Source organism: Myotis yumanensis, unplaced genomic scaffold (genome assembly GCF_028538775.1).
Source record: "Myotis yumanensis isolate MYYU_CA2020_CCGP unplaced genomic scaffold, mMyoYum1.0.hap1 SCAF_2, whole genome shotgun sequence".
In the NCBI taxonomy this organism is placed as follows: Eukaryota; Metazoa; Chordata; class Mammalia; order Chiroptera; family Vespertilionidae; genus Myotis; species Myotis yumanensis.
Window position 1 is genome coordinate 14938329 of NW_027223753.1, and position 15457 is coordinate 14953785.

The 15457-nt window shown below is 48.7% G+C and overlaps 1 protein-coding gene across 1 annotated transcript in view; it reads left to right on the top strand.

Moving 5' to 3' along the window:
• Window positions 1-4026: 4026 nt before the first annotated feature.
• GRHL3 (grainyhead like transcription factor 3) overlaps window positions 4027-15457 on the top strand; it is a 33131-nt gene continuing 21700 nt past the window's right edge. Inside the window, exon 1 of the mRNA XM_070403180.1 lies at window positions 4027-4228. Within this exon, the coding sequence (XP_070259281.1) occupies window positions 4212-4228 (17 nt within the window). The 5' untranslated portion in view covers window positions 4027-4211. The remainder of the gene's footprint in view (window positions 4229-15457) is intronic.

Genomic DNA, 15457 nt, shown 5'->3' on the forward strand with positions numbered 1-15457 from the left:
TTAAACTGGGGTTTTGTATTAGAATTTCTAATGATAAAAGCAATGCAAGATTAATGTAGGCAACTTGGTTGGGGAGAGGAATAGGAAAACATTTACATTCTATCACTCTGGTGCCACAGAGAAGCACCATTGACATTTGAGCATTTGTCCTTTTATTTATTTATTTTATTATTTTTATTTATTTTTTAAATATGTTTTTATTGGTTTCAGAGAGAGGAAGAGAGAGGGAGAGATGGAAATATCAATGATGAGAAGGAATCATTGATCAGCTGCCTCCTGCATGCCGACCCAGTCATGTGCCCTGACCGGGATCAAACTATGACCTCCTGGTTCATAGGTTGATGCTCAACCACTGAGCCATGCCAACCGGGCCATTTCTCCTTTTAATCGTTTCATATAGGTCAATGGATTTGCATCACATCTTAGATAACTATAAAGTCTTCAAGTGTTGCCGAAACCGGTTTGGCTCAGTGGATAGAGTGTCGGCTTGCGGACTGAAGGGTCCCGGGTTCGATTCCGGTCAAGGGCATGTACCTGGGTTGCGGGCATATCCCCGGTGAGGGATGTGCAGGAGGCAGCTGATCGATGTTTCTCTCTCATCGATGTTTCTAACTCTCTGTCTCTCTCGCTCCCTCCCTGTAAAAAATCAATAAAATATATTTAAAAGAAAAAAAAAAAAGTCTTCAAGTGTTAGAAAAGGAAGGGCTGTCAGCACGGCCATCACATCCAATAATGCAAGTCCCGTATTGTAAATGGCACTGTACTGTGCAGTGCACAACCTTCTGGATATGTAAACTCTTAACACATACCTTAGTGGTCCTAACCTTTACTCCTCCCAATATGGCAGGAGTATCACACGCTTTTCAAACAGTGGCTAACAGGCAGTCCTCATCCTGGAACGGACAGGGAGGGATGAGGGGCTGTGCCATCCTTTAGGGGAGCAGATCATAAAGTCTGGAGGAAGAACGTTTCTTTTCCCGAAGTAATCTAGAAAAGAAAACCTAGATGATTTAATATGCAACTGTGCCCTTATGGCGAATCACTAATCTTGTCTTATATTACATAGAGGGGAAACTGAAGCTCCGAGAGAAAAGATTTACCCAGTCACACAGCTGGTAAGGGCCAGTGGTCAGGCGGAACTTGACCACAGGACAATCCCTAACATAGTCTAATCCTGAAGAACGGAGGCAGAAAGATGTGGGTTCAAATCTCAACTCTTTCACTTATTAGTTTTTTACTTTTAACAAATCACTTAATCCCTCTGAGTACCAGTTTCTTCATCTGTAAAAGAGGTAACAGCTTCCTTATTAGGTTGAAATGAGAATTAAATGAGAAGGAAAAAACTTTCTTAAAAATTATCAAGTGCTGTGTGTCAGGTTCTGCACAATGCACTCATATACATTATCTCATTTAATCTCCACAATAATCCTACGAGGGGGATACCATTTTTATATCCATTTTTACAGTGAGAAAACTGAGGCTGAAAAAGATGTCCTGTGCCTGGTATCACATAGCCGTTGAGTTGGGATTTAAATCCCGGTCTGTCAGTTTTGGAGCAATACTATCAGATAACATGGTAACTTTCAGCACAGTGCTTATAACATGCAAACACGAAATAACGAGTAGCCATCACTATTTACTGTTATTATTGTGAATATAATTATTACGTTGCATGCGACTGGCTCGCCTCTGTTTTCAAGCTCTTTAGCCAAGAATCCAAGAACTGGGCCGACCCAAGAAGGGGAAGAGATGCCAGCCCAGCCTAGCCCTGTCCGAGACCACTAGTCCCTCCATCCTGCCCAGGACGCCTTCTGGAGCGTTCCCGTATGTGGAGACACAGAAACCCTCTGCTCCATGACCTGGGCCTCTGCTGATCTCTGCAGATGGGTGCAGGCGATTAAAGAGGCAAGATCCAGAGGCAGAGGGAGAGGACCCATTTAAAAAGCCCAGCGAGCACAGACACGCCACCTGAATCCGTCTCCACCTGAGCCCAGCCAGTATGAGTCACCCCCAGAGCCCTTAACCTGTGAATTGCAACACGCTGACAGAAACTCCACAGCCTTCCAGGTGGGCAGACAGATAAACAGACAAGTGTGCCATCCTTTGAGCTGCAGCGAGCTCTGCAGTTACGGTTCGCACCAAAAGGCCCTCCCACCACCAATAACCTCCCTGAAGCAGTTGGACACTCAGGCTCTGCTCTCGGATCACATCCCAACTCTAGCTCTACCATCTCCAGGCTCATCTTGAGTGACTTATTTAATCACTTAGTACTTCATTTTCCTCATCTCTAAAACAAGGATAAGAAAAGTGCCTATCTCAAAGGGTTGTTGTAAGGATTAAATGAGACCGTGGAGGAGGCTTAGCACAATATGGTATATTGAGCACCTACGGTATGCCCGACAGTGTAGTAGGCACTGGAGATTCAACAGTGAACAAGACAGACAAGGTCCTTGCTCTTATGGAGTGCACATTCCAGAAGAGAAAATAGACAATAAACACTAAGAAAACTATCAAAAAGTCCTGCGGGCCTTGCAGAGAACCAAAATAAAGTGAAGAGACACGGTGACTAAATGTCTACGGTAATCAGGGTGGGTGGAGAGGCCTGCTCGGAGGAGGTGGCTTTATTAGCCATTGTAATTACTACTTACTGTATTTGTCAGTTCCCTGAAGACTGACTGCCCCCAACACAGCCTCCAGTGAGGAGCCCACCTCTGACAGTTTTCAAACCTAGGACCCCCTCTCCAGGGGCCTGACCCCATCCCAAGAGGGCTCCTTTGGATTCTGACTTTACCCTGAACATCTCTATCAAATTGGCAGGAGTAACTGAAACCTCGCCTTCCCCCGAGAGAAAGGAGTGGGCCAAGGCAAGGCTCTCAGGAAGGCAAAGCAAAGAAATAATCTCCCAAAAGAGAAGGGGGCGGGGGGCAGACAGAAGGAGAGAAAGGGGGAAAAAAGATGCCAAGATCTTTGGCTTAAATTTAATTTCAAATTAATCCTGGTGTAAGCTCTGAAAAAAGCTCTAGCCTTCTCCTGTTTGTGTTTGTGGATCTTCTGGGTTTACCAACCTTGTTCTTTACAGGGACAGCTCACGGTGATTATTCCACAGCTACTCAGTCTAACAGGAGCCTGATTTCTCCTGTTTCCAATGGGGCATGCCGCACTTATTAGAATTTGTGAAATGACCAGCTTGCTAAGGCTTTGGAGGTGGCTGACTTCAACTTTTCCATCCCTCCCGTGCTGGCCAAAGGCATGTGGTTTGCTTACATCTCATTCAGATCTGTATCACAGCAAATAAAAGGTTGCCACCCACCCTACTCCCCCACCCCGTGCCACCCACACATACACACACCCCAGATTGTAAACTCCTCCAGAGCATTCATCCTGTCTTTTTAGCCTCTGTCTCCCCAGACCCAGAGTAGGGCATGGTACACAATAGGTACTCAATGAATGTCTGTTAAATTGAGGCCGCTGGCTGGGTGAAGCTCAAAGGGACAGCCAGACTTGGAGTAAGGTGCCTGGTTCAGATCTGGGCTCTGACAACTCACTAGCCCATGCCTTTGGGCAAGTCACTTCACCTCTCTGGCCTCCATTTCCTCATCTATAAAGGTGACAATCATCTGGGGGAGAGGGGGGAGGGAATTTACACAGAGATCCACCAGGTAGAAGATCTCTCTCCTTTGAGAATTCCCCAGTGGTTGTGAAGTATGATGCTGGGGGAAGAAGGGGGGCAAAAGAATTTGGGGGAGATGTTCCTGGGTATCTAGAATACAAAACTAGAAACAGGAACTGAAATTTCCTTCAGCCAAGTATCTGTTTGTCACTGTACTTTTCCTCTAGCTATCTTCTTTCCAACATTTTTCCCCTCCCTCTCTCCTCCCTCATCTCCACCCCCCCACCCGCTCACCGAGGAAGGAATTGGCCGGCTCCACCCAGCCGGCCCCCCTGGCTCCGCCCCCAACTCGGCAGGCCAAGAGTTAACAGCTGCACCTGTTGAGGTATACCTGCTGTCGCCCGGCACCTGTGCCTGTAGCCAATCAGCACCAGCGCTGCCAGGAACCTACCTGTCAGCAAAATCCCGACACTCCAACCCCAACATAAATCAAACACTTCCCTGGACAGGGAATGTCTGTGTCGGGCAAGAAATAGAGTCAAGAGCAGTCAGCAGAGTCTCGGGTGCCGGTGCCTGTCGTTGGAGCCTGGGAGCCAGGAAGATGTCGAATGAACTTGAGTGAGTAAACATCGACGGATGCCTGGCGCTCTCTGAGCGTGGAGGCTGGATGGGATTTCCAGAAGGGGAAAGAGCAGGGAGGCCGCCGGCGCCAGGATTCACAGAGCAATTTGTACGGGTAAATGAATGGGCTGCGGATCTCACTTTGGCGTGTAGAGGCAAGCACCGTCTCCAGTGAGACTGAGTGTTTCCCTGGGAAAATAGTTTTGTGTTGTGTGTGTGTGTGTGTTTTTTTTCTTTCTCTCTCTGCTAAGCAGTTTCGAACCAGGTAGGGAAACACAGGAGTGAAACTGACTGCGGCTTTCAGCACCGCTTTCGGATACTCTGAAGGGGCCTTGGAAATCAGAGAGAGCCCCTATTCCTTCTGGGCTTTCTATGCTCTTGCCAAAAGAAACTTCTCCGAGGTGGTTCTCAGAGCTGCCTTAGGCAGAGAGCTGGATTTCTCCAAAGGGACTTGTTTGTTGGGTTGGAACAGTCTCAAGTGGGAAGGTTACAGTGTGATGGTTACACATACCCACTCTGTAGTCTGTATGTTCAAATCCAGGGTCTGCTCCTCATGGGCTGTGGGATCTTGGATAAGTCATTTAACTTATCTGAGCTTCATTTTTCTCATCTGAAAAAAACGGGTACAAGAATGCTTTGTTGGATTCTTGAGAGTTAAGTGTGAAAGAGGTTGTAAAATGCTTAGCAAAGAGCCAAGACCTGAGGACGCATTCGATAAAATGTGGTTGGTTTTATTCGGAGGCAGTTCTAAGGCTGAGGTAGCTGCCATGTGGTTTTCAGTGAAGTCATCTCTATTAACTGGCAGGATTCTGGTGCCTTCCTGCCCACAGCTGGGATTTAGAATCCCCACTGGCTGATGCTGACCATCACCTGGACCCCCTGCTTGGTGTCGGGACCTCAGAGAAGGTGGGATGAGGCTGGGATTCTGGGCTGCTTTTTAGCTTGGCTTAAGGGAGCTTTCAGAAGCCAGGCTTCTAAAACACACCTCTTCCTGCCACCCTCAGAGGTGAGTGGGCAGAGACAAGGTTTGAACAATCTTTTTTTTCTAGCTACTCCTCAATAGATTGTTTTTAAAACGTGAAGACCTGAGGGCAGAGCAGTTTGGTGGGTCCTGACTGCAGAGTGTTCTGTGAGACCAGCTAGCTCTTAGGTTAGCCACCTACGTTCATACTACAATCACTTGGCATCAGATTTCTCTTGAATGAATTCCCTGGAGTTGACAATGTGTTGACAACTGGAATTAGAGCAGGGGCACTGGAACCAATATCTGGGTTCAAGTCCCAGCTCTGCCACTTCTTAGCTGTGTGACTTGGGGCAAATCACTTCTCACTCTCAGTTCTCCCACCTGTCAACTGTGTCCATAGTGGTCCCCACCTCCGGGAACTATTGGGGGAAATCCAACAACTTTTAAAAAGTGATCAGTTTAAAACCTGGTAAACAGCAAGCTAATAATACTCTTGGTGCCTCATATACAAATACCCTATCAATGAACATTTCTGAACTTTTTGCTTCCTATTTTTCCACACTTGGAGAGAAAAAAATTTGTGATGTGTCTCTAGTGCACTTAGATCTGGGTCTTAAAACTGCAGAGGCTGCAGACAGAAATCTATTCACTGATGCTCCTTAGGGGGTAAGTGTCCTGAAGCTGGTCTGCTCCAACAGAAAGGCTTCCTGTTTTTCTCTTCCTTAATGGGTTGGAGTTTGAAGTCCGATCCGCTGACAGTTGAGGCTTCTCCACGTGGGGTGGGGTGAGGGGACGTGAGCCTGCAGAGTAATTGCAGACCGACTCTGAAGCCACCATTTAAGATTACAATGACAGAGCCTCAGTGCCTGGGGGCTCAGCTGCCCTACGGTGTGTGTGGGGGGGGGGGGGCGGGGGGAGTAGGGTTCAGGGCATCAAGTGCTTGGTTTGCAGGTTTTGAGTGGCTGCTGCTGGTGCCTCTTTCCCCTAAAAAGTGCCGAGTGAAGGACTGATCCTGGAGTCCATCCTGAGGCCGATAGAAAGCAGGATTTGCATATGACTCCAAATTCTGTCACTTACCAACTGCAGGATCCTGGTGAATTTCTTTCTCCTTACGGACCCTCAGTGTCCACCTCTGTCCAGCAGGGACTATACACACCTACCTGGCAGGGGGACAATGGGCTCCGTGCGTGGGCCACTCGGTCCAGAGTGGGAGCTCCGTGAACGCGAGCCTGATTGCTAGGCCTCTGGGGGAAGGCCCACTGCCAAGGCCGGGTCTTGACGCGCATGGAGGCCGGGGCGGCGCAGTGAGAACCCAGCTGCAGGCATGGCGGGTGGAGCGCGGGGGACTTTCATGTGGCCGGGCCCAGCCCGCCGGGGAGCGTGGGCCAGCCTCCAGCCCTCCGCCAGCGCCAGCACTGCCGCCAGCTCGCCAGCCCGTGGCCTTTGGCAGCCCGGGGGCTAGAGCGGGTCGCAAGGGATGTTGGGGCGGCGGGAGCACCGGAAGTCGCTGCCGGAAGTCTTCCCCTTGCGGCGGGTGCCTGCGCACTGGCCGCCATCGGGGCTACAGACCTGGCAGCCATCGCCTGGGCCTTAGCCGGGGTGCCCTCCCGGACCCTTGGAGCTCTGTGTGTAGGGGTGCCGAGGGCATACTGTGTGCCAGGCGCCCCTGTGCTATTTCATCTTGCCCCCTGAGGAAATGAGAGTTCTGAGCGGAAGTTATGAGCACATAGTAGGTCCACCGAATGGAGAGGGAAGTGAGCGAGGCCCACCGCATCCCCCTTTACAACCTCGCCGGGTCCACAGCCCGGGCCCCCACCGCGACTGGAGTCTTCTCCTTCCCCAAAGCCTTGGAGAGCCGCGAGCCAGGGCGGGGAGGGGACCAGAACCTCCCAGTCTGCGGCCTCGGGCCTCGGCGAGACTCCATCTGATTTCCAGGAGCGCTGTCTCCAGACGGCCTGGAGCGCTGAAAGAGTTAACCAGGAACGCCTCCCCGCTGTGGTTTTGTGGTCGAAACCATGATTGCCAGGAGCAAATTTTTGTCGTGCACAAGGTGTGTTATTAAAAGTCGGAGTTACGCCGGTGGTGAATGAAAAGTTAAAAGCCCTCATTAAGCCCGGGCTGTAAAACAGGCGGCCTGGGCGGAGAGGCTGAGACAACCCTAACGGCGCTGGCGACCCGGGGCACGGGGCGCGGGACACACGCCGGAGGCTTCTGCCACTCCCAGTGAGGGCCCCCCGACCGGTGCCTGGAGCCAACAGGGTCTCCGGGATCCACACCGAGGAAAAGGAGGGGGAGGAAGGGCCGCAGGGCTGAAGCTCAATTAGCATAGTCGGAGCTCTACCTGGATGAAAACAAAAATAACAGTCATCCATTTATTGAGCGTGGAATCCACTGCAGACACAGTGTCCAGTGCTTGATAAATGCATTCTTTCCCTTAACTCTCCCAATAATCCAATGAGGGGTGGGGAGTGTAAGTGCAATTTTGCAAAGAAGGGGATTGAGGCTTGCGTCCAGCTTGCCCAGGATTTCACAGGACAGCTGGGATCTTAACCCAGGCGCCATAAGGATGCTGCACACCAATATGCCTCCCTGCTTGTAACTGCAGAGGAATTGAAAAAAGGAGAAGTGCCACACTGTTAACGGTGATGATCTCTGAGTGGAGGAATACAGGTGAATTCTCGTATCTACTTCCAGTTGTTCCCATGTTTTATGCATTGTGTTTTACAAACCTACGTTACTTTTGAAATGGGAAGGGGGAGGAGAGGAAGTAATTTTTAAAAGAGAAAATTATTGGTTTACCTAAAAACAGTATTCTTAAAGTGTGGTTTCTGGACCATGATCATCATCATCATCATCATCATTCCCTGGGAACTTGTTAGAAATGCAAATTATCAGCCCCACCCCAGACCAACTGAATCAGAACCTGGGGGGAGGGGGGCGGTGGCGCGGGTAGGACTCAGCAGTGTGTGTTTTAACAGGCCCTCCAGGTGATTCTGATGCATGTTCAAGTTGAAGAACCATTGGCCTAGAAGTCCTGGCAGAGAATTGGGAGGCAGGATATTCCCAGGCCCACCGCTGACCTGCAGTGCAGTTGCTGAGTCAGCAGGCTGAGAACTTTGCTGGTGTTTGAGCCCAGCTCTGCCCTTACAGACTGGGTGACATTTGGATGAGCTCCTTCACCTCTAGAAGTGTCAGTTTCTGCATTTATAAAGTGACAGTAATAACACCCACCTCCCATGGGCATGTATAAGAAGGAAAGGCACAGGGCCTGACCCTATTAAATAACTTGACTCCTTTCCCTCCCCTTCTCTTCCCTCTCCTTTCTGGAATTCAGCTTTCTGGTTTGTAAAATGGAACAAATAATCTTGGCTGGCTGGCTGCCTCCCTCTCTCTATTCCTTTTGCCTCCTCAAAGGGTCAGAGCAAATGATCTAGTGAAGGTTCTGAAGGACAATTATCTCACCAATATTTGGTGTCTTTTCACTGGACCTTGCTAGGAGGTCAGCAAGAACTGGGAACTTTTGAGGGCAGAGACTGTGGTGTTTACCTTTCTGTCCCAGTACCCAGCACAGGGCCTGTTGCAGTGACTGTTTGTAGAATGAATCAGTGAGCGAATGAATGAATGAAAAGATGTGGCCGCCTGAGTTTACAGGTAGATTTCAACTGCTTTCACAACTTTATTGAACAACAGAAAAAAAAAAAAGGAAAATTAGACAGGAAGCCAAGAGGAGAATAGAGCACAAAAGAAAAATTCCCACAGAAAGAAGAATTTTTCAAAGGGAAAGTGAGTTTCTGGTATAATTAGAAAATGGCATATAATTAATCTACATGCAGCTGGAAGCGTTGGCTGGAGCCTGACCGCCCTCAACTTGCCCACCTTGATCCAGATGATGAAGCTGGCAGGGTTTGTCCCTCTTATCTGGGAATCTCCAAGCACCAGGTCTTCTTCTACCACTAGGAAGAGATGATCCCATTCATAGGTGGGAGAAAGTGAGGCTGTGGGTTGCCATGCAATATGCTGGGGGCTACCCCACTAAGTATTAGTAATAATAATAATAGTTCACATTACTATGTGCTGGCACTATGCTGATTACTTTACCTGCATTATCTCATTGCATTTTCCAACAGTGACACCTCACAGAGTTGTTGTCAAGATTAAATAAGACAATGACTAGAAATTGTTGTGTCAGCACCTGGCCCTTGGTAAGCCCTCAATGAACAGTAGCTAACATAATAATTCTATGAGGTTAGTACTCTCATCTTCCCCCATTTGACAGGTTCAAAAACCCCCGAGGCACAGAGAGGTCAAGTTGCACAAAGTCACACAGCTAGTAAGTAGCAGAGCTGGAACCCAGGTCTGTGTAGCTCTAGGGCCCACCCCATAACATGAATTGATACCATCTCATTGAAACTAGAATCACTGCAGAGTCATGCCTTATGCTCTGCCATTTCCTCACTGAAGCCCCCACAGGAGCCCCCAGCAGTGACAAGGCACATTTCACAACCTGTGCATCCAGAAACCAGATGGGCCACTGGCAAGCATGAGAACCCTGGAGCACTCCTGTCATGCCCAGGAACACCTTGCAAGGGGTTGACTGAAAAATGATTCCTCCGTGAGCAGTTGTGCCAGGGCCTCCCTGTGGGTAATTAGCGAGTGTGATTGATCACTGCTGATGAGACTGGGTGGCTCACAACAGGGTTTGGCAAGTCATTGGGTGTATCTGGGTGTCAACCCCCAGCTCAGGTGGCCCATGGAACTCTTCCTCCTCAGGTTGGAGGGCGGTGGGGTCCAACTTGCTGGATTTGTCCTGCACCAGGATCTCCTTGGGTGGGGCTTGAGGCCACCCCCTTGGTAGTGAGTTTTCTTCCCCCTTCTGAAAAATTGAGTAAGAGTCCTTATTTTTCCATCTCTGAATCACTGAGATGTCTTTGAGATAGGGCAGTGACTGAGCTAAGTACTGGATAGGAAGCCAGGAGACTTGAGTCCCAATCCTGTTATATCCTTAGGCAAGTCACACCTTCTCTCTGGAATGAGATTTCTAAGGTCTCTTTGCACCTTAAATTGCTAGGATTCTAACAAAAGGGGAAAAAAGCCAAAAGGCTTCAACTAATGGCTGAGATACATTGACTTAGCAGAACTGGGAGTTTGAAGTGGCTCAGCCAGAAAGCAGTGGGAATTTAGAATCCAAAGGGACTTGTTGGGATGGAAGCCCCACTTGACCACTGTAGGTTCCCTCTGGTGCCTAGGATGATGCATTTTGGAGTTGGAGGCTCAGAATCTGGCTGGGCATGGCGTAGCCAGTACCTCACCCCTCCCATGCTGTGGGTCTGGGGAGAGGTCCTATCCACATCAGATCCCCTGCTTGTGCCATTTGCAATTCTCACAAGCGAGGGCTAGGAGGCCTCAGGAAGTGAGGCCTATCAGGGATATGCCCAAGCTCCACTCTCTTGATTTTGTATCCAACTCTCTCTCAGAAGAGAAGCCAGACCAAGGACGCTCTGAGGAAACAGCCTTGTGAAGGTTCTTGATGCTGGAAGCCAGAGACTTCTGCTCTCTGCTTGATGCCATGAGATACCAGCTGGGTGGCCTTAGACAAGCCAGTGGCCTCTGTGTGGCTCAGTTTTTCCTGCTATCAAATGGGGATAGTCATACCTTCCCTCCTTATCTATAGGGGTGTTGCAGGATCAGAGGTGATGACAAATGTATGAGAAACATGTTGAAGAATATAACACACTATGCAAATGTGAGGGATTATCAAATCTCAGACTCGTGTTTCCTCCTCAGTGGGCGGCCTTCCTTGAAACAAGGAAACGTATGCAAAGGACCTGGCTCACACCTGACACATAGTAGGGGAAGAAGCTCTGGGAGCTGTCCCAGGCTTAATGCCTTTGATCTTGCCTTTCCTCTCATCTGGGAGGTCTAAAGTCCTCCCCATTCACCTCCATGCTCACTCTTCCCCTCCAGCCTTTCTCTCAACCAACATCCAGTCACTCCCCAGAGTTCAGGGAGTCAGACACGCCCCTGCTTCTTTTCCTTCATAGCTTTCTTCACCTATCTGATTTTAGCTGTTTGTTTGTTTTTGTGGTCATGTCTGTCTTGCTGCCACTAAAATGCAACCTCTTCAAAAGCAGGGATGACCTTATTGTCTTGCTTAGGGCAAGACCTAGAACATAGTAGTAACTTAGTAAATTTTTGTTAAAATGAGGGGTGGATGAAGGATGGTTAGATAAATAGATGCCTCCCAGAATTTTGTATTTCCCCCCTCTCTTTACATCCCTTCTTGGAAACTAGTGCTTTGATGGAAAGGTGTCTACTGTTGAGTCAGTTCCCAGGCCAGATCTCAGGAGGCTTGGCTTTGTAACTCATTGGCCAGTCCCCTGGAACAGGTCACCTGTTGTCTATTTCCTGGTCTATAAAATAGAGGTAATAACACATCATGCATGTTGAGAGGCTCCATGAGATAATGAATGTGAAAGTCAAGGCAAGGGTTATTACATGTCTCTTTTGTTTTTCACACAGAACCTGGTTCACAGGAGGCTTGAGGAGGATGTTAATTTAAGAACCTCAGGCGGAGTCTCCCCTTTACTCTCATTTGGGGGTTCGGAAATGATGATGGTCATGATGATGATGGTGGTGACATAGCTATTATTTACTGAGCGATTATTCTCTGGCAGGCTCTAGGCTAAGCACATTTCTTATGTTAATGCATTTAATTCTCCTAACAACCCATGAGATTAGCCCCTCTCTAAAGCAGCCAGCCCTGGTGACTCCATCACTGACTGTGTTCTAATTTTCTTCACAGCACTTATCACTGACTAAAATTAACTTATTTACCTACTTGTTATGGACTGTCTTCCCAATTAGACTGTAAGTTTCGTGGGAGCAGAGCCTTATCTGTCTTGCTCTTGGCTGATTCCCAGTACTTAGAAGAGTCCCTGACTGGCACACAGAAGGCATTCAATAGACCCACTTAACAGATGGGTCTGTCAGGCTATGGTTCTGGTGCCACTTCCCTCCATGGTGCTATGGGTTCTTCTGTGCTGTGCCCTGGTGGAGATCTGACAAGAAGGTTGCCCAGGGCCAAGTCCTCTCCCTATCCCCTCCAGCCCACCCCTAGTTTACCTTCTGATAGTCGAGGAGTTCTGCCTTGGACAGGGACACCAACAGAGAGTTTGTGGAGGTTCGAGGAAGGTGACCACATAGGATGGGAGTCACCTGGTTTCCTCTCTTTGTTCTGGCTCTGTCACCGATGAGTAGGGCTCACTCCTTCTTAGAACCCTTTTCATGGCTCTTACCCACTGGGCCCTCAACCCTTAATTCCAACCTTTAAGAGAATAGGATATTGGATTTCAGCATTTGGCACATAAGGTAATGTTAACCTTATCCATAGCCAGAACTTTCTAGAAGCCAGTGATTAGTCTTGGAACATAAAGTTGATTGGTAGCATGAGCAGGCATTGGGACCCAGACACTACGGCTCCTGGCTCCTGGCCAGAAACTCTTCCAGTCATCTCGATTTCTCACTTAGTCCCTCCAGCTTTCTTTGGGTGGGAAATCCCTTTTTGTCTTGCAGTAGAGAATTGTTTCGGTATATTCCAGAGGAGGGGAATTTCCTTGATGGGAAAGGCATCTAGAAAGCAGACTAGTTTGGGATTAAGAGCTGCATCTTGAAGTCCAACAGATTCGGGTTCAAGTTAGCTTCCACCACTTACTAGCTGAGTGACCTTGAGCAGGTAATATCACCTGTTTGGGTCTCTATTTCCCTAATAGCTCTCTCTCAGGACTGTTGTGCAGAGTAGAAGAGATGCACAGAAAAACAGTTGGCACACTGTCTGTATATGGTAAATGCTTAAGGCATGGCAGCTGCTGTGTGTCAAGGAATCTGCCAGGTGGAATGGTGACCCTTGTAGGCCAGAAAAACCTTCCAGGTGACCAAGAAACATTGTCTGTTTTTTTATTTCTGATATGACTTCTAAAATTTAATTTTTAAATAGGATAAGATAACTGATAGCTCATCAAAGCTGATAATGATCGTTCCACTAGAGTCAACAAATTGGGGCTCTAGGCCCAGCTCTGCCACTGACTTACAGGGTGGCCAAGTCTTGTACCTCTTTGCAACACCTTGATGTCTGGCTCTAAGCTGAGCCCAGAGCTCGATAATGGCTCAAATGTATTAAGCACCTGTTATGTGCCAGAAAAAGCTCTGAGCATTTTTCACCTGGCAATGCACTCAGTCCTTATAATTCTACATGGTAGGTGCTTTTATTAGACTCATCTTACACACAAGGAACAACACTGGGGGTCCCAACTGACCAAGAGGGTGGGCTCTACAAGGCCTTTCCCCGTTTCTCCCATGTCCCCTTTGATTTGGGAGTTCCCTTTAGCCTGGGGCTGGGAGAGGAGGTGGCAGCCATCCTGGGCTTGCTCTATAAGTTCCTCTAACCCCAGGCCCAGGAGGCAGCTAGGAGGGGCCTCTTCTCAACTCCCCCTCTTGAGGCCCTTGATTTATAGCAGCAGAAACTCGGGGTGTGCCTCCCTCTCCGCACCCCTGGAGCAGGAAGGTTTCTGTCATTTCTCTTTTTTGTGTGACAGCTCCCTCTCCCTCCCTGCCTCTCAAAGCCCAAGGCCCCACGCCCTGGGGCCCAGTGGGATGGGAGACACTGTGCCCTGGATGAAACCTGTGAGAGAGCTGCTGCCCACGGCCTGCCTGGGTGTGGCCTGACTGCTGCTCCCACTCTGTGTCTAAGAATGTAGGCCTGAGCTGCAGGGCAGCAGGAAGGGATTTGCCCACCTACCCTCCTCCACAGCGCCTGAAATTCCACCACTAAAGTGGTTTCCCGATGTGGTAAGATTGCCCTCTTGCATTACGGTAAAGCAGTCTGGCTTATGGAAAGTATGTGGCTTCGGTACTAGACAAGCCTGGGATTAAATCCAGGTCGTGCCATGGACTAGCGGAGTGATCTTGGGCATTTCCTTATCCTTTCCAAGTCTCTGGTTTCTTCATCTATAAAATGAAGCAAATGGTCCTTATCTTGTAATGTTCTTGTAAGGAACAGCGTTAATGAATGGAGAGCGTTCATATGTATTCAGTAAATAGCAGCTGACATTGTTCCCATGAGTGAGTCTGTCAGGCTCACCCAGAAAGGGGAGCACTGGGGACTACTTCATCTCTGGGGCTTTTTTTCCTGGCCTGGCTGTCCCCATCTTCCCACCACTGTCCTGTACATACTCTTGGCTCTAAAACAAACACAAAGAGAACTTGCCCACCTCTATGCCGTCGCTCACAAATAAGAGCATGTTCCATATCAGTGCTTCTCAAAGTATGGCTCCCACACTACCAGCATCAGCTTTCAGGGACCTTGTTAGAAAAGCAAATTCTCCACCACCCCAGACCTACTGAATCAGAAACTCTTAAGTGTGGGACCCAGAAATCTGTGGGTGGTTTTTTTGTTGTTAATCTTCACCCAAGGATATTTTTCCATTGACTGTTTTTTTAGAGGGAGTGGAAGGGATGGGGAAATACAGAGAGAAACACTGATGAGAGACACATTGATTGGTTGCCTCCCGAACATGCCTTGACCAGGGCCAGGAATTGAGCCTGCAACTGAGGTACATGTACGTGTCCTTGACTGGAATTGAACCCAGGACCCTTCTGCTGACACTCTACCCACTGAGCTAAACCAGCTAGGGTGTAGAAATCTGTGTTTTAACAAGCCTTCTAGGTCATCGTGATGCAGCTAAAGTTCGAGACCACGATTCTGAATTACAGCATCATCCTGCTCAAGCTGACTCCCCTCAGGGCCAGGAGCTCGGGGAACTCCTTAACTTCTGAGCTTCAGTTTCCTCACCTATAAAATAAGAATCATCATAGTACCTGCTTTACAGGGTTGTTGTGGGATCTAAATGAGAGGATCCATGGAAAGTGTGTAGCTCAGTGCCTACAACATGGCCAATGCTCAAAAAAGATTACGTATTATTTTTATCATTATTATTCTGTCTATCCCTCTTTCCCTCCCCCTACATTTCTGAGTGATATAATCCCCAGTGCTGGGTGTCTGTCCCCAACTAAAATGCCTGCCTGCTTTAAAGAGCCTTTTCTGATCTCTTTCCTTCCAGCCCATGTGGCTGGACTCTTGGGCCACATGCCTTGAATTTGTCCACGTTCTTAGCACAGTGCCCAGGCTCTGCTTGCCTTGGTGTGCCAAGCAGTATTCCACTCCAGTGCCTGGCATCTGAGCATCTGCTTGGACAACCTACAATACA